The sequence below is a fragment of the Phaethon aethereus genome (genome assembly GCF_964289735.1).
Source record: "Phaethon aethereus genome assembly, chromosome: 1".
NCBI classification, from domain to species: Eukaryota; Metazoa; Chordata; class Aves; order Phaethontiformes; family Phaethontidae; genus Phaethon; species Phaethon aethereus.
The window spans coordinates 196,805,790-196,832,327 of NC_138575.1; the positions used below are offsets into that span (position 1 = coordinate 196,805,790).

The window sequence follows — 26,538 nt, forward strand, 5'->3', positions numbered from 1 at the left end:
AGGACAGCAAGAGAGCGTTAGCCATCAGCAGTAAGCTGCTGTGTATGAACACGTATGTGTGTGCTGGGCGAAAGCCGAGTACCGACTGCTCGTGCAGCTGAGGATCTCGCCTCCACGAGTTCACCTCAAGCTGTACTTTTAACTGCTGTGTTATCAGAGTTTGCTAAGATATTACACATAACCGTAGATATAGATGTATGGAAAAAAAAAGATTATGTTTGGGATATGAAAGATGGTTAAACTAAAAAAGATTACCCCCCCAAAATATTCCACAGACACTGTTTGTTTTTTTTTAAATAAAGGTTGCAATACTACCATGTATCTCTCATGCAAGAGGGCTGTCAAGATAACCCTCCATTTTGTGTTTTGTATAGTATAGATCATGTGCTATCTTGAATTGTCCAAGTCTTGTAAGGACTTAACACTTTTAGTCTTATCTAATGCCACTGAGGTAAATAAAATTAAAAAAAAAATTAAAAAAAGGAATGCTAAAAGAGAGAAACAGGTTTAAAAAGCCTTAGTGGGAAACCCCCAGTATTCCAAGCAAGCAGGGACGAACTCAATTCTTTCTGAAATAAAGGCAAAAGTGCATTATACAGGCTCAGAAAATGCTTTTGAAATGAAAGTTTTCAGACATGACAAAGCCTGCATTTTGCATGTGAATGACAGACTGAAAACTAAAATTGCCACTTCAATGTTCTCATATAAAACTTTTTCAAATAAAAGAATTTACCAGGAATACAAACAATAAATAACGGCAAACTCTAAAATAGTAAGAATTGCTGTAAGTTGGAATATATACATTTGCAGTTTTTATCTCGGATCACCTTCTCTTGTGCTCAATGTTTCCAGTTTCGTATAATGTTCTTAAGAAAATTAAGTTAAGTTGCATTAAATGGAATGCAGATATCTAAGCTAAAAAAGACTAGACCTTGATGGGTGTTCTTTTCTTATTCAGAAATTTTGTTCAGATGATTGCAAATGCTAAGACGTGGTCACACACACAGCTCAGGACACTCAGCATTAAGTTCCAGTGCAAATTTAAATGAATTTAATGTAAGAACAGCAAGCATGAGGACAAAAACTGGACAAAACTAAGAAGGAAAATTTAGTTTATGCACCCAATTTAAAATTTGCAGTACATACCCCAAAAAAACCTTCTAGGTATAGCATGGCAAATAAAAGCATTTAGTTTTGCAAGGAAAGTAATTCTTTTAAAATTGGGGTTTACTCCAGTTTCAGAAAAAAACTCCACAAAGATTTAAAATTCTCCATGAAAGTTAATGATTCCTCAGCCTGGGCGTGATATGTCAGGAGCCTCCAGCAGCTTGCTAGGTGGGCTACTAAGGAGCTTGTATAGTTTAACTGACAGGTAAAGGTATTTTCCCCAGAGGAAGGTCGTCAGAATTAAGCTGTCTTTGAAAAGTAATTGAAGTTTGATGAATTGACAAATATCAATTAAATGAAAAAAAAAATCACTTAGATTCCAAAGGAAATTGCTATCACTTTGGCGTTTTAAATTTAAAATTTAAACATATATTGGGTGGGTTGCAACTAGACTGCTTTCTACATTGGTTACCCATTTTTTTTCCAGCAGGGATAAACTATTTATCGATCAGTTTATGCACATTCTCACTCTAAGTGTGCTCTAGCCCATTTCCCCTTGTTGTTGCTTTTAAAAAAAGGTGGCAATATCGCAACAGGACTATGCGGAGGTGAGCAGGATTGGAGAGCAAGTGGGATTTTAAGTTCCTCAAGTGTTACATTAAGACAAACTATTAAAATACAAACTATGGTCCTTCCAACTCGGATACAGCCCAAGTGCTAATGCAGCACCTAAAGCCTTCTCCATATGAGGGTATCTAGATGTGCCTCTTACACCTGCAAATCTTGCGATCCTACGTTTTGCTGCTTTTTGCTAGGAAGATTTTGGTTATTCTTGCTATTGTTAAGTCTCTTGCATTTCAAAATATGCTTTTTAAACCTTCTTTCAGGCATATAATTGGAGGGACTAGCTGAAGACCTAGCCACCTTGAATTAGGCTAGGAATTGTTTGTTTTCAATTATTTGCCAGAGTTATGTCAATAGATTTTTTTATTTGGATTATTATGGTTTTGCTAAAATATTTCATATCACATGGAAATATTTGCAAATAGAAAATATCACTGCTGATAATCATCCCACAGCAGGGTTTTTTTCTCTTTCTTATAATTCTCTGAGTAATTCCAAACAATGATGTTTTCCTGTTCTTTTTAATAATCATTACTTTTCTAAATATAAACAAAGCTTACCAAATACCTTAACATAGATAAACAGAATGTTCAAATGCTTCCAGTTACGACACTTCACAAAGAGCCAAGCAAGTGCAAATAACACAAGTACTCAAAATATAATGTATATTAGAACTGGAAGTCAATAATGGTTAGGCTAAACCTCAGCTTGAAAGTGCAAACACTGGGACAGGCTCATGTTTACAGCTTCACCTGTCTCAGAACATCTTTAGTGCATTTGTGTCTTGAAGATTTTGCAATACTCTTGTAGGTTTAGGAAAGTAGCTGCTACAGATCACTCCTCTCTCTCAACCCCTCTCACTCCAGCAGATGATGTCTGAAGCAAGGGCACAGGGAACTTGTCTGAGCCTTGAGCTTCTGGTAACAGTAGTCATTGTCGTTTAGTGACATCGTACTCTGAAAATAAGACAGATTTTTTGAGCTCTAGGCCACAATCTCCAACCTTTCTGTTATACAAAAATATTTATATGCTATAAGCAATATGTTTACCTGCTCTGGGGATACAGGAATTATTCTTTTCCTCCAAGAATGATGCCTAAGGCTACTCTATCAAGGCAACTTTTCTTCAAAATTGCAATCAAACCGATTTGTTTAAAAGAATGTTTTATGGTTTTTAACAGTTATCTTTTTTCCAAGATGAAAAGGACTTGCTAAAATCTATAATCACTGTTCTGTTTCTCAGTTTATGATTAAAAAAGCCATGACAGAGTCTTCAAAAAGACAGACGTCCAAGGGGAGCAAAATACACAAGTCAACATTATGCAGTAATAATACATTTCCACATACTAGCACCGTTACTTTTTAAATTTTTTTTATTCTGGCAAAACAGGGCTTCAGCCGTTTACAAATACCATTAGTAAATAACATGAACAGTTAAGTTTCTGAAAGTTGTTTTGATCACTCACATGGTATTTGGCTCTGTTTCTGATCTCTGAAAGACGAAATATAGCTAAAATTCTGAAAGGTTTAAGCAGATAACCAGCATTAACAATTAAAAATATAAGACAAAATACATACTACATAAACTAATACGGGAGTAAGGAACATATGCATGCATAGATGATTGTTCTTGTGCATTAGGTGACCATCTTAAATTCAGCATTTAAACTCTACCTAATTCCTTCAGCTTCTTAGTTTCTGCGTTTGGCATGGGTATTCGTGCCATTTAGAGGGGATAAAAAAAAAAGACTATAAACTACAGCAGAGTATTCTAGTTGCCCACCTGATACTGTGGCTTTTAGCATAGGTGTGTAGCAGGAACGTATATCTCAGTCTACCAAAGAATGGTGGTGAAAAAACCCAGAAACCTCACAGAGAGGTGACTTGCAAGAGGTGTCATCAGTAGAGCCTGTGGCCTGTTCAGAACATTTCCTGTAAGACTACATGCTTCTCCAGGTTGAAAGCTTTTTCCAGTTTTATCAGCTTAGCAAGGGAGGGTTGAAAGATGATCTCCATACTTGAGGCAATTAATTTTCATCTAAAATGTAGACGTTTAACTATCTGTGGTTCCTGATCATCCACATGGCCTGGTGGAGTAGGCTTGCTGCTCTCATTGCTAATTTCCTTCCCAGAGAAACTAGGGATGAGGGAGGATGGCAAAAGGGAGTGGGAGTGGAGATGGTGCACACCAGGTCTTGTCCCAACACGGAGTTAAGACATCGGCAGAGTATTATCTGGATCTGGGTATTAGGGAACGTATCCAGTTTCCACGTTATAGAAAAAGCAATCTGTCAAATGAAGCACATAAATTCCTTATACAGTCAGAGGAAAAGACATTGATGCCTTTGAAGACCTCCAGAGGGAGATCCCATCTGATTAAGTGCAGACATTTAAGAGACTTAGACAATGAAAAGAAAAATGTGCCTCTTCACTCATCTCTGTCGCTTCCAAAAATCTACACAAGGAGATTTATTTGTTGCAATGATCAGTGTCCTTATGTCATTTTGACAAGCTTCTTATAATTGAAATGCTGCAACTCATAAGCCCTCTCAAAATAGGGGATACAAAACATTAAAACTGAACAGCGTACATGTACTATAAATAATACTTGGAGCTAGTTTTATCTAGCCACCAACTATAAAGATATTTCTGATTTCAACAGCATACTCAAACTTACTCCCACCTCCCTTTAAATTTAGCCAATTCAAAACTTAAAAAAAAAAATAATTTACCGTTTGTATCAAACTGTATCTTTAGTTACAGATATCTTTAGTTTACTTTCTCAGTCCTAACAACTTTTTTTCCCAGAAAAGATTTTTAATCATGTACTTTATCTGCTGCAATTTTGCCACATAAAAGAATTATTTTCTTTTATGTAACTGTTACTTAACCCACTACTCTTCCTCCTGGCTGACATTCAGAAAGGAACTAACTACATCCCTCTCTCGATCCTTGGCCAGTAGAGATGGGCTTCTAATGAAGTTCATTGAATTCATCGAGGCTCTGCAAGGAGCCACTTGGCAGGGCTGACACCTAAACAGAAGCTGTTGAGAAACCCCTTTCCTCCTTATGAAAATATATAACAGCATATGGGATGAGTGATACAAATCCTATAAAATCATCAAATAAGAACTGAACAACCCATCACCTCCCTCACAATGTATTTTTCTTCAATTTCTTGATTGGGGATGAATTGCCCTTCATGACGGAAAAACTGTCACTTATAAAAATCCAGTGTCTTAGGGTAGGAAGTGAAAATTATTGTCCTGCTGTTTCTACAGAACTCACCTGATCACCCCCAGATGATTATCTCTGAAAAGAATTGTTCCAAAGTGTTTTTCCGATTACCACAACGACATTCTGCAAACTAATGCATCCTGCGTTCCTGTGGCCTCCCGGCTCACCCCTTTCAGCAGCTCGTGCGCCCCGATCCATTCCCCATCTCTCAGTGTTTTTCCACTATACTCCAGCCCTCTCCCAGCATTCTTGCACCATCTCCAGTTTCCACCTCCCACTATTTTCTCTGTACCTGCCCATGGCTCCTCTATTTCCCTTTCCCCAGAACCTCCCCAAACTCCCCATGATTCTGGCAAGAGACAACATGTGCTTTAGCTAGAGGTATCTTTTCACTGCCCAGCCAGTTAGCACATATATGCTCATGGGAAGCTGCTCAGAAAAGATATGAGTTGATATCTCCTCATTTTTAGCTTATAGCGGGCCGTCATTTTGAGTCTCTTGTATCTATCCAGCCACAAATTTTGATTAAACTTCAAAGTTTGATCTCTCTGATATTTCTGCCCATCTTTCAAACTGGCTTGAAACTGTCTAAAATACTCCAAAGTTGTGGGGGAAATGTCACAGCAGTTGAGCAACACCAAGACAGAACAGTATGACTCTTTTAAAACACCAAACAAAAAAAAAAAAAAAAGAGAGAAAGTACAGAATAATTACTTAAAGTATAATTACTTTACATATAAGTACCATTAAAATATAATGGAAGAAACTCAGAGGAAATAATACGTTTAGCATTTTAATTAAAACTATAAATTCCGATAATGAACACTTAGGAAAGGCCTATTACAAAAAGTAAATGAAACTAGAAAACTAGACCATCCTGAAGGAAAAATTAAGAGAACTGATTTTTAAAAGGTATTTAAAAATATTCTGATCTATGTGGTCCAATATGTTTGGGTTTTATTTATTAAGGAAGAATAGGAATTGGAGTTTTACTTATTATCATTTGTATTGAACCAAATGACAAAGGACCACAATTAAAATTAAGTCCTGCTGGCACTAGGAGCTGTACTGTAACAGGATTCAAATTCAGGTTTCAAAGCCTTGATTCTCTGTTCTACCAGTTTCTCCTGAGTCTCGTGGTGTCAAGACAGGAGGCTGATCCTCCAGATCTGGATCTGATGCTTTGCCAGATTTCACTCTTGGTAATTAAAGGAGTTGTGATTACAGCCTGACCTTGGCTTCCAGCATCCAGAATTTCTACTCTTCCTCCCTCCCTCCCTGTATCCTTCCCTTTCATGCCCCAAAATATAATGAAGAAAAACCTTTTCATATCACCAGAAAGATAAAAAATGAGCCTGCCCAAATCTGCCCACGCAGGCTCATTTTAGTGTGTCAAAACCAAATATTCAAATCTTAAATGCTTTCGGAAATGCTTTATTTTAGGCATTCTTCTCTTGAGCTGTGCTGAAACCTAGGAGTCTGAAGAATTTTCTCTGTCACCTGAAGTCTCCTTTTGTGTTCAATATGAGAGCTGAGCTCAGGCTGTCTCACCACTAACAAAAGCAATCAGATCTTAGATTTGACATAACTATTTTCCTCAGGTTGAAGAGAATCAGTCTCGACTGAGTCAGCACGCTTTATCCCGACATCTGTCAGGTATGGCAGAGGGGCAGATTGTCTGTGCAGCACCTTACGGATTTACTTTTCAGAAACGCGTGTACGTAACTATTTAGACGTGCAGTGAGCCATTTGTAAGTGAGATGCTTGTAGGGCAGTAACTGCAGCTTTGAAGGTGAAAGCAGTAACTTCCTCACCAGTGCGCGCAGTTGCAGAAGTATTTCTGAAAATCTGATTGCCTTTAGATTAACTTTTAAGCCCTGTCTGCCTCTGCGTAGACGTGCAGGCAAGGCGTCAGTAGCAGGTCCCGCACGCCCAGCTCCGCCTGGAGCAGGACCTCCTAGCTGGAGTGCTCTTTCGTACGGGGTAAACTGAGGCACAGCCCGATGGAAGTCATGTCAGGACTGCGGGAAGCCGGCCCCAGGTGTGACAGTTTTTTATACCAAGACAAAGCACGGGGGAAGGAGGGCGGCGGGGGGCAGCTCAGCGGCCCCCTCTCGGCCCTGGCACCCCGGCGGCTCCCCACACCCGCTCCCGGAGGCGTTGAGGCCACGGCCCCCGGCGACCCTGAGGACAAGGGGACCGCCAGACCGCTCCCGCAGGGCCGGCGGGAGGCGTCTCAAGCGCTCAGCCTCGCCCTCTGGAGGAACCGGCTCCCCGCTGACTGCAGCGCAGCCGGCACGGCGGTTCTCCGGAGATCTGCGAGGGCAGCCCCTCCGGGCCAACAGCTGCCGGGCGGGGCGCGGAGGGGGCAGTGGGCAAAGGCAGAGCTGGAGCCCAGTGCCCTCACCCAGAGGCCCCGCACTACCCGGCCGCTGCTGAGCCCCTCGGCGGAGCGAGCCCCTCCCCGCCGCGGCGGGCGCGCCCTTCCCTCTCGGGACGTTAGGGCGCGCTCTCGGGCCGCGGGCGCCGCCGCGAGACCTGACCGCCAGGTGGCGCTGCCGCCCCGCGAGCCGGTGGCCACCGCCCGCCCTCCCCTCTCGGCTCCGCCCTCCAGTGACGTCACGGCGCCGCGCGGGCGGGGCGCAGAAAGAAAAGAGGAAGCTGGCGGGACTGCGCGCGCAGCTCGGGGCGCTGGCCGAGGCGGGAGCTCCGCCCTCTCCTCCCCTCACTCCCCGGGCGCGCGCGAGCTCCTGGAAAGGGCGGGGGGTCGGGTCGCGGCCATTGTTGGAGGGGGTGGCGAGAGGCGGCTCCAGGGAGGCGCCGTCTCCTGTCACGCAGCAGCCGCTGGGGCCGGCTCCTTCCCTGCCCCCGCGGCCGGACCATGCGAGCATGGCGGGGAGGGCGCAGGGGGGGACCCACGGCGCTCGCCGGCGGCCTCACGGAGGAGGAAGGCCGAAGAAGAAGCCGTTGCCGCCTCGGCGGGACAGGGGCGCGTTGGCTTCGTATATGTGCCCTGATCCCGCCCTCCCTTGCCGGGGGAAGGGACGGGCCCTGCCGGCGCCTTCCCGCAGCCCTGCTCGGCGGGATGCGCTGGCCTCTTGGTTCGGCCCGGGAAGCAGGGCCAGGCCGCGCCGTACGCCGGGTCGGGACGGGCCTGGCCCTCGTCCTCCTCGGCGGTGCCGCCGCGGTGCGGGTGACATTGTGCAGTGCCCTTGAGCACAAGGGTGCGGAGGCAGCGCGTCCTGGTTTGTGTTTTTTTGGTGAAATAAAGCTTCCCCAAGTGAAGGGTGGGAAAAATCAACTTTTTTTTTCAGTATGCTACTGAAAATCACATTATTTGGGGCTAGATGTTGGAGGGATCTGGGTGAAAGCTGTTGGCCTGGAGGTCATGGAGAAAACCTTCCGTTGTTCTTTGTCTGCTCTTATTTTTGGAGGAAAAAGCTTTTGTGGTGCTTTTTACGGGATGGTGGTACTGTATTCTGCCCGAAATCCCAGGGAGGTTTCTCTGCTGCTGTGGGAGCTGCTGTTTCAGAATCCGGTTTCTCTCCAACTCCGATGTGATGTTAAGAGTGTGCCTTGTCACAAAATAAATTAAAGTACATGCCACCTTTAATTTGGTGTGGTTACACCCAGGCATTATAAAGCTTGCAGGTCTGCGTTACATTTGGGACAACCACAAGGACTTCTGTGTAATTATATTGTTACAGTGTGATGAAACTTGGCCCAGGTCCTTGTACATACTATACGCAAACTAACTTTTTATAAACATTTGTCGTTATTTTAGTTTAACAGATAAGCATAACTTGGCATGAAGCTAAGTAATGTGAAGTAATATAGGGATGTTTTAACAATTATAGTTGCATTCACTTAAGGAAAACAGATATGTGACTTTTGTATTACATAATGTTAGCAATATGAGTTATATTTGTTGGGGACAATCTTTTCAGCAGGGACTGTTGTGATACCAAGGGGAAATGGTTTTAAACTAGAAGAGGGTAGATTTAGGCTAGATCTAAGGAAGAAATTTTTGACAATGAGGGTGGTGAACCACTGGCACAGGTTGGCCAGAGAGGTGGTAGATGCCCCATCTTTGGCAACATTCAAGGTCAGGTTGGACGGGGCTCTGAGCAACCTGATCGAGTTGAAGATGTCCCTGCTTATTGCAGGGGGGGTTGGACTAGGTGACATTTAAAGTTCTCTTCCAACCCAAACCATTCTATGATATAACTTGTTATTTTAATTCCTCTAAATGTTTCAAAGAGTTTCAAGAGTGGTTAATAATAGTCATGGATTTTTTTTTTAAAATGCATTTAAATATATCAATGTATTTATATTTATATAAATTATATTTATATATCAATAACTATCTAGCTCACAGCAAATCCATAGATTGCATTTAATTTGATTTTGAATAATATAGAAGCCTGGTAGTTAAATCTGGATACTTAGGTATCAAACTTCCAGTGAAGATCTGGGAATCATGCCTAATTACTTTCCTGGGCCTGGGATTAATGCCCTCTCTTTATTGTTAGTTTGAGGAAAATTGGTTCATGATATAATTTAGAAGGTTTACATTATTTCGATTATCTGCTGTTCTCTTATTCTCTCATAATTCATGTTCCATGCTTTTTCCCATCACCACCCACTCTTAGCCACCAAAAATATCTTCCCTTCTACCAAGCTTTCTCTTATTTGTCCTTGAGTACTCTTTAATTCCAGAAAGTGCCTTTCACTCTTTATTTTCTCTGTTAATTTATGATTTCTGCTTAGAAGAGGATTGCTAAGGTTAACATGTCTTCTCAACAGTAGATTGCAAGAACTGTTGGGCAGGGAACAATGTCAAATTTGACAGAACTCCATGAATGCTTGTGAATATTGGAAAGAGTATCCTTTTTATCCTGTGCAATGGGGTTTGGGGTTTTCTTGGTACTTTCTCATAAATATAATGATAGTATTACAGTAATTTTACCAGTTTCATATTTTTCAATAGCTTTTTGTTATGTTTTTGTATGTAGTGTAGGCACCAAAGAAGCACCCTATGACTTAGAAAATATGAACAGCTGAAGTTCCATGATACATGGAGACAATCTCTATTACCAGTTTTCTTGGAAATTCTTTCATTGCCTATATGGATTTTTAAAATAAAATAACTGAAAAGTAGGTACATAAGAATGTTGGCATTTTAAGGAAAAAAGTGTTAAGGTTACAGTTATCTACACAGAGAGGTTTTTTTTTAAAAGTATTCTGGCACTTTGTGTTTCAAGAGAGGTTCTATATTTACATTTAGAAATCTGCCAGATATTACTAGACCTCAGTCTTTATCCTTTACCATCTTAATCTTCAGAATCTACTCCAGAGTTCTTGAGGAAACATTGATATTTTTAGAAAAAATGACACAACTTGAGTGTTAGATTGCCAGGGCAGCCCTGGCGCTGGCACGCAGGAGTTGATTTGTGGCTCTCGGTACCTTTAATACTCTTTGCCCACACACTGAGCACCAGCTCTTGTCAAGGTATGCTCTGACAGTTGACCTGTGTCGTCATTTTAGCATGGGTGGTGATGTGCCAAGGAAGCAGGGAAATCCTTGCTTCATTCAACTACTATATTAGATAAGATTATTACTTTACTAATGTTGGTTACCATTTTATTAATAGCATAACCCTGCTTCAGCTGTTGTAACAACCAGTGAAGCGCAGGATGGATCGGTGACTTGTTAACATGCTGTCCATGGCCCTGACAGGCGAGTGGGGAAGGGCACCCGTGTTGGCTTATGTTGCTCAGGGTGGGGTAGTGCTTCCCCTGCCCCATATTGCGTTATTATTGTGTGTTCTGGTTCCAAGGCACTAGTGATTCCTCTCTTGAGCCTCCATTGCCTTATGCTGCACGTAAGCCTATTGGTGGCTTTTCCTCTCAAGCTTTCAAAGGCCTTTCCCCAAAATTTGCTTTATGCCTTAGGGGGTTTGTGTCTGGGACCTCCTGAGCTTTACCTGGTGTCCTGCTTTAACCCCAGCCGTCAACTAAGCCCTACGCAGCCACTCGCTTACTCCCCCACGGTGGGATTGGGCAGAGAATTGGAAGAGTGAAAGTGAGAAAACTCAGATGAGATAAAGACAGTTTAATAGGTAAAGCAAAAGCCACGCACGCAAGCAGAGCAAAACAAGGAATTCATTCACCACTCCCCATGGGCAGGCAGGTGTTCAGCCATCTCCAGGGAAGCAGGGCTCCATCACACATAATGGTTTCTTGGGAAGACAGGTGACTTAACTCCAAATGTCCCTCCACCCCTTCCTTCTTCGTCCCAGCTTTATATATCGAGCATGACGTCCTATGGTATGGAACACCCCTTTGGCCAGCCTGGGTCAGCTGTCCCAGCTGTGAACCCTCCCAGCTCCCCGGGCACCCCCAGCCTGCTCGCTGGCAGCCCAGCACGAGAAGCTGGACAGTCCTTGACTGCTCAGCAACAACCCAACACATCAGCACGTTATCAACATTTTCTCATCCCAAATCCAAAACACAGCCTCACACCAACTTCTGTGAAGAAAATTAACTCTCTCCCAGGTGAAACCAGGACACCTGGGTCACAAAATCATTTTTTATATCATCCTGTCACTATCCCTCTTACCTGCTGTAACTGTTTGCTTCGTTATGTTACTTTTCACTACTTGTCTCCAGCAAAGGCTGTGTAGTTTCCACTAGTCACATTAATTTTTCTTTCCTACAGCCAGTAGGGGTGAAGTTCACTATATACAAATTTGTGTCCAGCAAGGTCATGGCACCAGGGAAGATGTCTGTGGGCTCCACATGAGTATTTGTCTTCCCTACATTCTTCTATATGAAAAACACTTTCAGTATAGGAGAACTATGTTCTCATTTCTACATAGAACAGAAAAAGAACAAGGATCTGGTGAGGAAGAAGCAAGTATGCATGAAGTTTTTCTTCTTTTAGTAGTATAGTATAAGGAGGTCTCTATGTAGTGCACAAGCACAGCATTAGAGCTTTAAATCTTGCTAGCATTTAAAAGCTACCGTGGTAGCAGTTGCTCACTCTTTGGAGAAGAAGTTCTTTTTCTCACTATTTGTATTAAGATGCGACATGACCTGGTTTGCATTTGTGTGTTGGAAGACCTAGATCAGGCTGAAGTATTTGTATGCTGTAATGGTCTAGTACTTAGATTAGACCAGTTCTTTACCAAAGACCTCAAACATTATCACAGAAAGAATTCAGAACAGTGTGTTACTTCTGTTGGGCCTCCATCAGGCATCAGATGTTTAATAGAAGATAGAGGTTTCAGACGGAGCAGTGGACCTTGCAGTGTTTTGTAGTGTGCATGTCTAAGTGAAAATGTCATAACTGAAGAGCTGCCCTTGTCAGGGTTTTGTTGGCTAAGATCTGAGAATTTGTCCAGAACTGCACTGAATTTGTAATGTTTGGATCAAATTCAGAACATTTAGGGCATAGGCAGAATTTGGTTGCTTGACATGAATGTGCTGTTTAATGTCCACTGTTGTACAACTTGCAGCTTATGGTACTGAAAACTGGGAGAGCATCCTGTGTGAAATACCAGGTTATTATTGCCTCGTTCTTACCCCTTTCTTTAGGCATCAGCTGCTGACCATTCTCTGAGACGTGCTATTAGGCTAGCCAGGCATTGATAAAGTAGGGGGGAGGTTGTTATTTTCTGGACTCTTTTCTCAATTTAAGATTCCTTGTTTGCTTTTTCCTGTGGTCAATTAGTTCCAAGACCAAGAGCTTGATGCTTATCTTGAGGCTAACCTTGACTGGGAGGCAGCACATAGGTGGACTGATTGCTCTGAGTCACTTTGGTGGACATACTTGTAGAGCCTACATGTATATCCTGAGGCTTAAGGTTTCCACAAAATGCAATAGGAGCTACTGCTTTCCTTGTAAAAGAAAGAGGTACTGTATTACCATTTTCCATAATTTACTGGTTTGTCTCCCCCAGACAAGAAGGATTCAGCTTTTTCAACTGTTTGAAAGACACTAGGCTATGTTTTCTACCTTCCAGAAGAACTTTTGCTGGTGAGTTTTTATGGGCATAGGTTCTTCTCTGGTAGCTTTGCCTGTGCAAAAATAATTCAAGATTTGTCAGACAAATAAGAGAAACTACATGTGATGGAAGCAACTCAAATCTGTAGCCTGGGGATGAAATCCTGTTTGTAGGACTTGAAGACCAATACACTAGTCTTACCAAAGTGCTTATATATTATATAGAGCGTAGTTGCTGGCTAAAACTCTTCCGATCTGTTCCCCGCAAGGTAGGTGCTACAGCTGGTAAAGTAGATTTTCACGCTTGTTTCCTCTTTGGCCAGAAGGAGAGGAGGAACTTCATGCACAGCCACTTGTACCTGCTACTAACGTGATACTATTTTTTCATCTCCCTGCTGATTTTTAAAATGATGGGAGAGCTGATATAAAATGCATTAGGCCAAAGATGAAGCTGAACCCAGCTCTTCTACATCCTGGATGGCTCTAACCACAACATTTTCTAAAGAGATAACCCTTTTTTAAGAAAACAGATTAAGCACTAACCAATCTCAGAAGGTAGTCCATAGGTGCAACTAAACACACTGGGGAGAAGGATCTGTAAGTTACCTATTCCAATATGTAATTTTTCATGGATTTAGTGGCCTGAGACCCCTCAGCTTTTGTGAAACCCAGTCTGAAACACACCATTGCTTAGTCAACAAGCAGTGCAGGAAGATACCCTTCTGTAAGTAGACACAGGTTGGTTACGTTTTCCAAGATAGTCATGGTAAGAGTTACTGTATTTTGAAGTTTTTTGGTGAAGTTGTAAAATATGTCTTAATATCTATGTGTATAAACTATTTTGACATTCATGGCCACTGACTGTGATGTGCAGATACAACCACTGTTGTAGGTGGTGCCAAAGCAAATGCAAATGGACTGTGTCAGGAATTTGACTACTGCTTAGAGCAGGTGTTTGGGATACAAGTTCACTTCCTCCACCTCACGAGGAGGTAGAATAGATAAATGATGAGCTGGCATCTGTTCTGAAGCACCTGAAGATGGGATAACCCAAAAGGATAATTTATGTGCTGAAAGAGGAGCAGATGTCAATTAAGACAGCTTGTCTGGTCATTCGGGTGCCAGCTCTATAGCATGTGTTGGCAGCACAGGCTTGTCGGACAGCCTGTTTGTGAAATTTGGTGTTGCTTGACATTGTAATTTGTTACAAGGTGGAGAACTGCTGTAGGCATTGTGAACTGGGAAAACAAAAAAGCATTTTTTTAATCATTGGAGCAAACACAAATTACAATTTGATGTTAAAACCAACTACATGCTATTTTAAGTTGTCATTTTTCAAATGAGACATCCAGTACGAAACTAGTTGCTTTTACTAGAAACAAAACAAACCTGCAACAGAGTTTTCATATTAGGCTGTCTGGAGCCATGGGTTACTGCACTTAAAAACTTATGCAGTAGTGTGCAATTGTTTTCCAAAGCTTTTTGCCCCACACCTTTTCTTCAACGAAATTCCTTTCTTTTCCCTTTCCATGCTCTCTGTCATGTCTTGGGTGAAGCACCATGCGGATACAGCTTATGGCCTTCAGTATCAGAAATTAACTCAGGTTTCTTTATCTGGGAAATATTTCCATAAACTAATATTTGGAAGACTTTGTTGGTACCAGGGCTCCTGTCCTGCCTAGGTTAGAGTAATAATCCTTAAGAATTGATGCAGGAACCCTTGAGAGAGACGGGACTTCAGGATTTTATTTTCTTTTATATGATGGACATTATCAATATGCAAAATCAATGTGTTGATTGCAAATTAAAGGCCAAGTTTACCAGTTCACTCTCTGAGACATTAAAAGCTGTTATAAAAAGTAATTGAGTCTATTGTGAGCTGGTATGAGTTTGCCTTTAAAAAGTCAAGCAGTCGAATACACAAAAGGGGGTTTGTTACATTATTTTGTCGTGGTACCACCTCCTTGGGTTCCCTTTTCTCCCATGTTGCGCACATTTTAATCATGAAAAAAACCAAGTGCATCTCTTTATTGTTCTATGTCTTGAAGTTAGCATTTCCACAATATTTTTCTGTATTTTGTTGTATTTATCCTCAAAGACATAGCTGGTGGTTTACTAAAATGCAAACGTGTAGGTTATAGAAATGCATGGTTAAGCTTCTTGAAAGAAGATGAAATCAGTTATGCGGTGGCACTGTAAGGGGAAATGGAGAAAAGCCAGAAACAACCTTAAGTGTCTGTAAAAATCAGTTTAATTTGCTCTAGAGCATCAAACACTTACACGGTTTTATCAGATTCATACAGTTATGGCTTGTGTCACTTCTGAAAACCTGTTTGAAGAAATCAGTAGCTTGGGGCAGCATGCCCTCAGGCAGAAAAGCACAAAGGAGAAAGTGACTGGATAGGAAGGAAAAATGAAGATCCATACAGATGTATTTAAGAAGTATAAATCTCATGGGTTTGGGGGAAAAGTATTCCTCCTGGAAAAGGTATTTTCTTTAAAACCAATTAAATTAGCACTATGTTCATCCCAGTATTTCTGTACCTTTTCTTTGTGAAAACTGCTGAGATCCTAATAGTCCATCTTGGGTGAATGCTTTCATGTTTTAGGGTTCAGAAGGATCGAGATTGCTCTGAATTTTATGAGAAGTCCCTGAAGAACTTTCCCAGTGACTAGCTATGTGCATGGTTTTGCCTGCTGACTTGAGAGGTTGAAGAGCTTCTCCTTGATGGTTTCAGATGGATAGCGGTACAGTTCTTAGAAGTGGAAAGGTGGCTAATTGCAAAGTTTACTTTACCTGCTTTCCAGGATGAAGGTGCCAGAAGATAGCTGTCAATCTAAAAGCTCTGTAAATATTTAAGCAACTCTGTAGTGGGATAGGAGGGAAAATTCCCTTTGGAATATTTTATCTGTAATATAGAAGGCACACACAAATCTCTTTTGAGAATAAGAGAGTCCTTTGTATTCTAAATACTTTTTTTCGGAAGGATTTTGTGTAAGGAACAAATCTGGCTTCCTCCCCCAGCCCTTGTAGGCAAAGCCACCAGTGGCTGAGACCTTCTTTTACACAGAGCTTCTTTTGAGAATGGAGGAACCCCATCAGTGCAGCAAGAGCAAAATATGATATTTGGAGTCTGAAATACTTCCATGAAATCTTTCTTTGTGGATCTAGGCTGTACATCAGAGAGAATTTTATCTAAACCAATTTAATATTAGGCAGGAGGGTTAAATAGCATTGGTATTTTTTTATTTGGAGGTTAGTAATTTATGACTTGAAGTTGTACAATACATTAATTGTCAGAACAATTGGACCTATTGAAAGTTTCTGAAGTGAAAGCCACAAGTTATCTGATAAATTTAGAGTTGTGTAATTTTCTCATAACCCTTCACTTGGAAGCCTTTCTGCTTCCAGCATATGATGAGGTCTGGCAGCGAGGTTAACCCTGACCTCTGAGTGTTCTATATGGACTTGTTCATTTCTGCCACATTCTTTCAGTTTAAATTTAGATTTACTGGCAGCTATTATGCCTATTGCAATAAGCTTCATGAGCAAAACATTGAAACAAATATGCTTTTATCGCAGATGTTTTTGCTGAATAAGATTCGTGAAGAACACTTGAAAGCTGAAAAACAGGGTGCAGAAGCCTTTGGTCCAAAAGGCACAGATTGTTGAATGTCTGGAATGTATTTACTTCCCAATCGAAGGAAAGAACAAGTAATTGTTTAAGTGATGGACAATAATCTTGCACCCTGTTTTACCTCTGTTTTGTTACTGGTAGTGATGAAATTTAAGCTATGTTAAGTGAAAACAGAATCTGGATACAAATGTGTACATATAATAAAAATATTTAAGCTTGCTGTCCTAAACCAAGCTGCGGTTGCTGTAGGAAGTAGCAACCTACAACTAAATTTTATGTTTGGCTGATTGCTAAATGTGTCTTAATAAATATTAAACAGCTGAGTTAGTTCTTCATCTGCAGTAACTATGTGAAGCATAATAGCTGCATTTGTAACTGCTTTAAGTTCAAGAAAGTGAATACCACTTAATTTTATATTTAGCAGTGAGGATGATACTTCTGTTTTATTATATTTTTATTCTTTTTTGTATAACCTGAATATACGGGTCTTGAGAAATCCATATGGCAAAGGAGTTCACTTTCAAGGCCATTATGTCATTCTCTGCCTAATGTACAACATGATCTTCCCAGGATCCTGCACCTGGGTCGGGGCAACCCCCGGTATCAATACAGGCTGGGGATGAAGGCATCAAGAGCAGCCCTGATGAGAAGTACTCAGGGGTACTGGTGGATGAAAAACTGGACGTGAGCCGGCAATGTGTGCTCACAGCCCAGAAGGCCAACCACATCCTGGGCTGCATCCAAAGCAGCGTGGCCAGCAGGTCAAGGGAGGGGATTCTGCCCCTCTACTCTGCTCTGCTGAGACCCCACCTGGAGTCCTGCATCCAGCTCTAGAGCACTCAGCACAGGAAAGACTTGGACCTGTTGGAGCGGGTCCAGAGGAGGCCACAAAAATGCTCAGAGGGATGGAACACCTCTCCTGTGAGGACAGGCTGAGAGAGTTGGGGTTGTTCAGCCTGGAGAAGAAAAGGCTCCAGGGAGACTTTATAGGAGCCTTCCAGTGCCTAAAGGGGGCCTACAATAAAGCTGGAGAGGGATTTTTTACAAGGGCATGTAGTGGTAAGACAAGAGAAAATGGTTTTAAACTAAAAGAGGGTAGATTTATACTAGATCTAAGGAAGAAATTTTTGACAATGAGGGTGGTGAACCACTGGCACAGGTTGGCCAGCGGGGTGGTAGATGCCCCATCCCTGGCAACATTCAAGGTCAGGTTGGACGGGCCTCTGAGCAACCTGATCTAGTTGAAGATGTCCCTGCTTGTTGCAGGGGAGTTGGACTAGATGGCCTTTAAAGGTCCCTTCCAACACAAGCTATTCTATGATTTTATGATCTTCATAGACAAGGTTGCTCCACCTTGAAAGATTTATTTGACAAAGGTTTCTCTGGCCTCACTCTTTACTACTGCTCATCTGTCTAGGATAGGACGAGAGGAAACGTCTTCCCCCAAAGTTGCACCAGGGGAGGTTTAGATTGGATATTAGGAAAAATTCTTCATTTGTTGTCAAGCATTGGAACAGGCTGCCTGGGGAAGTTGTTGAGTCACCATCCGTGGAGGTATTTAAAAGATGAGGTGCTTAAGGACATGTTTAGTAATAGACTTTAACCTAACGGTGTTAAGGTTAGCAGTTGGACTCGGTGATCTCAAGGATCTTTTCCAACCTAAATGATTCTACATCCCGAGGTAATATACAAGAAGTGTTCCTGTAATGCACTTCTGTCTCTAAGCTTTTTAGGTTCTTCAAAAGATAACATCATTCCTGTGACTTGCTGAATGCAGCTCCAAGAAAGAAGGGAGACCTTGAGAGTGTATGGAAAGGAGCGTTCTCCCTGTACACTTTTTTAGGGGAAAAACAATGAATAAAGCAGACCATATTTCTTAGATAATTTAAAGTAAGATTTTTTTCCTCCTGAAAGGCAAGACACAAAAGCTTCCAAAGATACTCTGACCCTACTGCCTCTGCAGTTGCTATGGGCAGGATGCACTGATACTCAGCTCTTCTGAGCACTTTGATAGTGTCCAACCTAGTTACTAGGGCTGAACACCGGGGAGCTGTGTTCCTCATGAATGGATTAGGCAGAATTTATTCACTAGTTAGAAGCCCCACTGTGCAGGCTGTATATTTTTGAATGTAAGTAGCATCGTGTTTTTGCTGTTCAGCAGGAATTTCAGGCAACCTTGAAATATGTAGCCAATCAGCTTTTGTTCCAAATGGCACTTTTGTGCCAAATTTCCAATTAGTGAATGGCATTTGTTAACTAGGCCCATTTGGCTTTATCTTGAAGGATAATGAAAACCCATCTTTTTCCTCATCCCCTTAATAGACACAATATAGAGTCTTACTGAACTAAAAAAGACAGAACTCAATGGAGAAAGCTAGGAGAGTTATAGTTTGCGGAAACTCTTCAGGACTTTTATTTTTAAGGAATGACTGTGGTTTGTGTTCTGTTACAATAAAACAAGAAATTTATAAAAATCAGGGGTGTTAGCTCCTATGGATGTATTGCAGAGTATTGGTGAATGCTGGAAATACTGTTCCAGTAGGTAAATGTTTGTCAAGATAAAGGTGGAGTGTGCTTCCCTACGCATGGAACTGTATTTTTTATTGTAACACAGATAATGCATATCGTTACATGCATTCGGAGTGTCTTAGAAATATTTTTAAGCCTTTCTTAAAGTCCTCATGAATTTTCATCTTTGTATTTTCTATGGAAAATGCTAAATTAGAGACACTTCTCCAGCCCCTCGAAATACTCTTTTCTGTCATGGAACAGAAAATGAACTGTTTGCACTTCCATAAATCACTCCTACTACAAAACTCAAAAATTGAGACTTCGAATGTAAATCTTAAATGTTTGTCACTGGGCAAGTACAATTTTTGCATAGCTCATGGAAATCAAACACATTTTATTCATTATTGTTGCCTCAGAATTGTTTACCACTGATAAGTAAGAAAGCACATTCTTACAGCTCCTTTTTCTTAAATTACAGTTTAACTGTGTTGAGAAATAAAACCTTCATATTAGATTTTGACAGACTTTCTACATCCATTGTTGCTGGAGTTTGGGTTGGTTTGTGTGTTTTGTCCTTGCTGAGTTTTTTTGAGCATTCTTTAGTATTGGAAAGATCAGTATGTGAGGAAGTATAGCTACAGGAAAGTGTACAATCTTTACTTTGTTTATAAATGACTGTGATAGACATATATCAACATGCACATTTCCTGTATAAGATCATCTCACTCAGAATGGATTCAGCATGAAGAGTGTCTTTTGATCCTCACTTTCTGTGGGCCATCCTATATTTTACTTTAGAATGGTTGGGAAGACAATGGGAAGCAATCAAAGTATCTGCTTAAATTATTTCAATAGCTACAGGGTTGCAATACAGCTTAGCTCTTTTAACAGCATTTCAGGAAAAATACTCAAGAGGTTGTAAAATTTGGGAAATTCCAAATAAAGATTTTGAAGACTAAATCTTGGATTTTTAATTTTCTGTGCTTCAAAATAATCCCTACAAAGATAGTACTAGCCTCTCGGAAGGGAACATACATCTGTTGGTAATATGGGTCCAGGAGTTTGACGATCTGGGGCCTTATTCTTAGTTACTGTGGTGAAGATGAGCAATTCCATTAGTAATAATATATGTCAGTGTAATACTGGAGTGAGCTTCCTGGATTCTATTCATAAAGCTTTTTCTACAATAGCGAGCAAATTACAATTATCTCTCTGTCCCACTTGCAAAACCCTCATAAGGAAACAAATCACTGTAAACATTTATCAGGTAAGAATAATAACAATATTGATCTAGCTCTCCTAGGTATTTTGGAGCGTTGGTACAATGCTCTTAGGATTTTGGCAGGATGGCAATGCAGTATTACTCTTTGTATACTCAGCCTGTTAGAATTGTTTGCTATGCAATTATCCTCTGTGCAAAGATATGTATTGTTTGCAAAAGTAAGACAGATGAAAGAGCTGCGGTAGCTTCAGGACAGAGACTAATCTGGGGAGCTGTAGCTGCCTGTGATGACAGGGAGGTCAATGTGACTGTATTTTTCTCGTGAATCTTTAGAAGTTATTTGAATAAGGAAGACGGGACATAATGCAGCAGCATGCACAGGGACTGCCATGGAAAAATGCTTGAGGGGAGTCACTGGAAAGGACTTTGAGGAAACTAAGGAAGAAGGAAAGTATTTTTGGCAGTTTAATCCAAAAACATTTGGATTAATGTTTTCATTATACAGTGAAGCAGTCGGGTAAAAGGGGGAGATGTATTCATGACAACAGAAAGTGCTTGAGACCAGTGAAGTATTCCCAACGGATGGACAGAAGAAAGCTGCACGACTTGATGAAATCTGGAATTATAGTAAGGAATAAAATAGAGTGTACATGATGACCTTCAATGTTCTCATTCTTACTGACAACAAGCAATCAGCAGAGAGATGCTAAAATAGAAGTGGCTTAAGAAGGAGACATTAAAGTTACTTTGGTTTTGGTCTTGGTTGTGCTTAGCTTGAGCTGGCAGTGGTTCACCCAAGATGAAGTGTTAGAAAGCCATTCAAATATACAGAAATGGAGTGTGATCACTTGAGTATGAACAGCAGCTATGAATATGTATCATCAGAATTGGAGTGATAATTGAGGCTTTCTAAATGGAGAAAGTTATCCAAGGTCAGGGAAAGAACTGGTCAGCTTTTTCCTTGAGGGCTAGAAGAAAAATGAGAGTCTTCAAGTTACAAAAGCTTGAATGTTTTAAGACTTCACGTATGTTTGATTTCTTTTAGACCCAACCAGAAAAAGGATCGGAATGGTCAGACTCTATGTCAAGTCTTATGAAGAAACTGGAACAGTTGAATTTAGATATTGAAGAAGCTCTGAGTGTTGGCTCTTCTCCCTCCGGTACTCCTTCTACCCAAAGGCACAAGCAACTGGTAAGAATGCATGTGTCATATGAAGCATTATCTAACATCTAGCTATCAGATGCTCATCAAGCCATGGCTTTCAGATCTGGTTGTGTTTCTGGATAGACTGAGGGGCTCAGGTTCAAGGATGAAGAAAGATACAGTTTTCACTCGATAATAATGAAATCTTTAATTTCATTAGACAACTAACGGCCAAATAATGAGAAACGTCATAGGATGAAACTTGTAAGTTGTGTGTCAGTATGACTTAAAAATCATTAAACACCTGTTTTAGAGGGAAATTTGAATGCAGATAATTGCCTTTGATATTTTTTTAGGATAGAATATTGTTAATTTAAAGTTCCAGTGCTAGCCCATTTACACATGTTATATTTGTGTAAAGACATAAATAGCAAGAGAGACACTATGTATCTTCATCGAGAGGTGAATTAATATTTTTGTTTGTTTATTTTATCTGGGTATTTGATTTAGAACTGCATTCTGTTAGTTAAGAATATTTTGTGATGGCAGATGTCATCAGTTGATGACACACAGTTTCCCAAGCTTTTATTTTGAGGGCAAATGGGATTAAGGAGCAATGATATCAGTAATTTTTGAATAAGGAGGTTTTTTTATAGAAGCAAGTGACTGGAGAGTGAACAGTGTGAGAAGTCGGAGTGTTTGTTCTCTGCTTTAGGCTATGATTAAAGTGAGTTCTTAAGATAGAGTTGTTTGGATTTGCAGCTATGAATGTTAGTGCTGGCTTGAAATTCCTGAAAGGTGAGCTTGTTTGAATGTTTTTGCTGTCACTGCTGTTTCAATGCTGCTTCATTTTGTAAAAGTAAATTCTTTAAGTAAATGTCTGTGCGGATCACACTGTAAACGTTCATGTCCCTCAAGGTGGGACATTCAGAATCTTGCATCTCAGTGTTGCCCTCTGCAGTAGCTGTTCTGATATTCTGCAGAGACAGTGTTAATAACAGAGTGGCCATGACTGTTTCTCATTTCCTTCTTATTGTACATGTCAGCAAGTCAGAACGAGGTCTGTCCAACTGAATTAATTTCATCATTAACTTCTGTCTTAATGGACAGTGTTCTGTCTTCTTGTAGGAGGCTGCTCAATGTCTTCTGTCAAAATGCGGTGGCAGTGTAGTCTGCTTTTCTGCCTGGAAGTGAAATCCAAGCCATCAGAGTTCAAGCACTTCCCGTTGTGACGCAGTCTGGTTTTGCTAACCAGTGATCCAAACACCTGTGATTTTATGGCTGTGCCTGTCCTACTAAGACAAAAGCCATGGTTTGGTTAGGCATCATTTTTTTTCCATGATGACTTGAACATCATAAGATACTGGACTTCAAATCCATTCCCGGAGCATTCAGTGAAGGCCATGTAGTATGTAGCCAGCAGAAAAAAAATCCAAATAGACAATGTTTTCAAATGCCCTTTGATACATAAGAATAACATCAAAAGTCTTTGCATAAAGAATGCCAACACCAGCATCCCAAGTGCTTGCACTTCTCTTATTGAAGCCTAGTGGTAGGACATCTTCTGAGTACGGATGCTAGGACTTTGAGCACAGCCTTCTGCCTGGGACGTGCCTCCCACCAAAAGCCTGTGCTAGTGTTACAGAGCTGGTTATGCTTAATATGCTGATAAGACCTACCTCCAAGCCAGTCTCACTGATCTTGACACACTTGTTTCCCTTACCAATAGTTGCATCTGTATGCATAAGTCCAGAAAGATTTCAGGGATGTTTCTAACATCAATGCCAAAATCACCATTTTCCTCAATATGATTGTCGTGGTTTAGCCCCAGCCGGCAACTAAGCCCCACGCAGCCGCTCGCTCACTCCCCCTCGGTGGGACGGGGGAGAGAATCGGAAGAGTAAAAGTGAGGAAACTCATGGTTTGAGATAAAGACAGTTTAATAAGTAAAGCAAAAGCCGCGCACGCAAGCAAAGCAAAACAAGGAATTTGTTCACCACTCCCCATGGGCAGGCAGGTGTTCAGCCATCTCCAGGGAAGCAGGGCTCCGTCACGCATAATGGTTTCTTGGGAAGACAGACGCCATAACTCCGAACATCCCTCCACCCCTTCCTTCTTCTTTGTCCCAGCTTTATATACCGAGCATGACGTTATATGGTATGGAATATCTCTTTGGCCAGCCTGGGTCAGCTGTCCCAGCTGTGTCCCCTCCCAGCTTCCCGTGCACCCCCAGCCTGCTCGCTGCAGGCCAGCATGAGAAGCTGGATTGTCCTTGAGTACTTAGCAACAACTCAAAACATCAGCACCTTATCAACATTTTCTTATCCCAAATCCAAAACACAGCCTCACGCTAGCTTCTATGAAGAAAATTAACTCTACCCTGGCTGAAACCAGGACAATGATTTTTGAGCAGTTGCACTCCTCTTTATCAGGTCTCATCTTCTTTCCGCTCTGAAGCAGGAGAGCTTCCTTCATTTTAATTGTGGACAGGCAAACATCATGTGAATCAGCCACATTTCTATTGTGGCCTAATTTGGCAGACTGGAAATGTCCTTTAAACCTCCAAGAGCCAATGTCACTATGGGAGGTGGAGAGGTCAGTTAACACAAAGGTCTTTCTGATGTGACCAGCAAGATCAGACCAAGAAAAGAGTCAGGGACAATCTGTTGTGGAACTTATGATGGAACGCCCTTTGCTGTCTCCTGCAAAGGTAATTGTAGTCAAACCATTTCTGAACAAGGGAATCATCTCCTGTAATGTAAACATTTAAGAATAATTTGCCTCAAAATGGGTTGACCTTAGTCTTCCCATATGGTCAAAGAAGTGAACTACATTCTCCTAAATCTCTCCATTAATTTACTGTGAAGAAGCAGATTTTGAAAACCTGAGAATGACAGTTGCAGCAGAAAACTCTTGTTTTCATACAAGTTGTATCAGTAATTTATCTTCTATTAATTCATCCCATTTGGTCCGTATTTCTTATTATAGCTTTACTTTACCCGCACATATCAAATGTTTTATTCTTGTCACTCACAATGAAACTTCAATAGGAAGATCTATCTCAGACATATGCTTACTAGTAACTGTGTAAATTTGGCTTCTATAAAATGATGAACCACTTCTGGGTTCTTCATATTTTTTTATGCTATTTTGATTATATAAACTGGGAACTGACACAAGAAAGTATGATTGAAAAGGATTTGGGGTGAAGTGCTCACAGATGCAAGGTCAGCTTGTGTCTTGATCCGACGTCTCAGAAGTAGGTGACTCCTGTATGAGTGGCAGCATTTTTGGTGGAGCTGCTGCTCTGAAAATTGATTTCTTGAGAATGTAGGCAATTTTTAATAGATGACAGTGTTTACTTTATATGGCAGATGCTGTGTCTCAGGAATACACTCCATACTTTAATCACTGGGTTGAGCCAGTCAGTTTTCTACTGAAGGATTTTTTCATCTGTTCACAGAAGTAACTCCTTGTTATTTTGTTAGTCTTTACATTTTCCTATTGTGAAGATATCTGTCATTAATAATACTCCATTGGACAAAAATTTTTCCAGAAAAAATATTTGCTAGTTAATGAAAATGGACTGGCTGAATAAATGTTTTGGGAGTTATTGGGTGGGAGTAGGGGGTCTTGGAGTATTTTGGTGAACAAATTTAAGATATTTTCCAAAACATAATAACTTCTAGAAAAATGCTAAGAGGTTTAACTTCCCTTGGTCAGTCTTCTGTATAAACATTTTTTTTCTTCAACCATTGATCTTCAGCTAGATAACCTGACATAGTTGAAGATGTCCCTGCTCATTGCAGGGGGGTTGGACCAGATGACCTTTAAAGGTCCCTTCCAACCCAAAGATTCTAGGATTCTATGTGGGTTTTTTTAATTGGGAAGTAGCATTGGGCAGTAGCAGTGGCTGGATGACTCTGTATCTGATTGAGAAAAGATATAAAAAAAAATTAACTGGCATCAAATTATTTTCTGAAACAATCTGTCACCAATGCTATAAAAAGCACAAAAAGCTGGGCTATCTGAATGTACTAACAACAAAACTGCTAGCTTCAGAAAACTGCAATTAATAGTATTGCTCCTCTAAAACCTGCATGTTTCCTATGAAAAAAGTCTGTCTTAACAATATAGAAGGAGGTACTTTGTAAATGAGATATCAGAGATAAAACAGTCTTGCTGTAAACACTGTTGTTTAATGTATCTGCTTCGTTGCCATTTGATGTCTAGTACTAGTTTCAGTACAGAAAAAACAGCAGATCTGAAGAACGAGAATCAGGTTTTTCAGTTTTAGTCCTTTATCATTCATGAATAGTGACACAGAAATCCTGTTTGATTATAATTACCCTGTCTTCTATTAAAGATACGACTTTCATTGAACAAATTTTTGTCTTTAACTTACACATTCTCTTAATTCTTTTGCAACAGTATATTATCTTCAAACTTTTTTGGGCCACGTGCTGATACTTTTGTCAATTTTGTAAAGCCTCCTCATTTTACAGCCCTAAAAATATACTATCTGGGAACTAGGCAGTTGCTGTTAAAGACCAGCAGCAAATATGTCCTCTGGTGAAGGGGAGCAGCCAGAAAATGAACTGGTTTTGATCGATTGTACCCAACAGCTTGGAACTGCTTTGCAGTGCACCCCCGATCCTGGTTCCCTGATTGTTCCCAGCACAGATCCTGCTGGATTGCAGCACGGCTTGCTCCTTGCTTGCGCACCTCATTGTTCTTTTGAAACAAACCAGGATACGTTGGGGAATGTTGTGGAGTTGGTCTCTTCGTAGAATCACAGAATCTTTGGTTTGGAAGGGACCTTTAAAGGTTGTTTAGTCCAACCCCCTGCAATGAGCAGGGTCGTCCTCAACTAGACCAGTTTGCTCAGAGCCCCGTCCAATCTAACTTTGAATGTTTCCAGGGATGGGGCATCTACCACCTCTCTGGGCAACCTGTGCCAGTGTTTTACCATCCTCATTGTGAAAAACTTCTTCCCTAGATCTAGTCTATATCTACCCTTATTGCATTCAGTGTGGTCAGGTACATGT

The 26,538-nt window shown here is 41.0% G+C and overlaps 1 protein-coding gene across 1 annotated transcript in view; it reads left to right on the forward strand.

Annotated features, from left to right (window-relative positions):
* Positions 1–26,538, forward strand: part of STARD13 (StAR related lipid transfer domain containing 13) — a gene marked incomplete at both ends in the record, with an annotated part of 265,428 nt that overhangs the window by 10,760 nt on the left and 228,130 nt on the right. Inside the window, one exon of the mRNA XM_082011774.1 lies at positions 21,392–21,538. Within this exon, the coding sequence (XP_081867900.1) occupies positions 21,392–21,538 (147 nt within the window). The remainder of the gene's footprint in view (positions 1–21,391; positions 21,539–26,538) is intronic.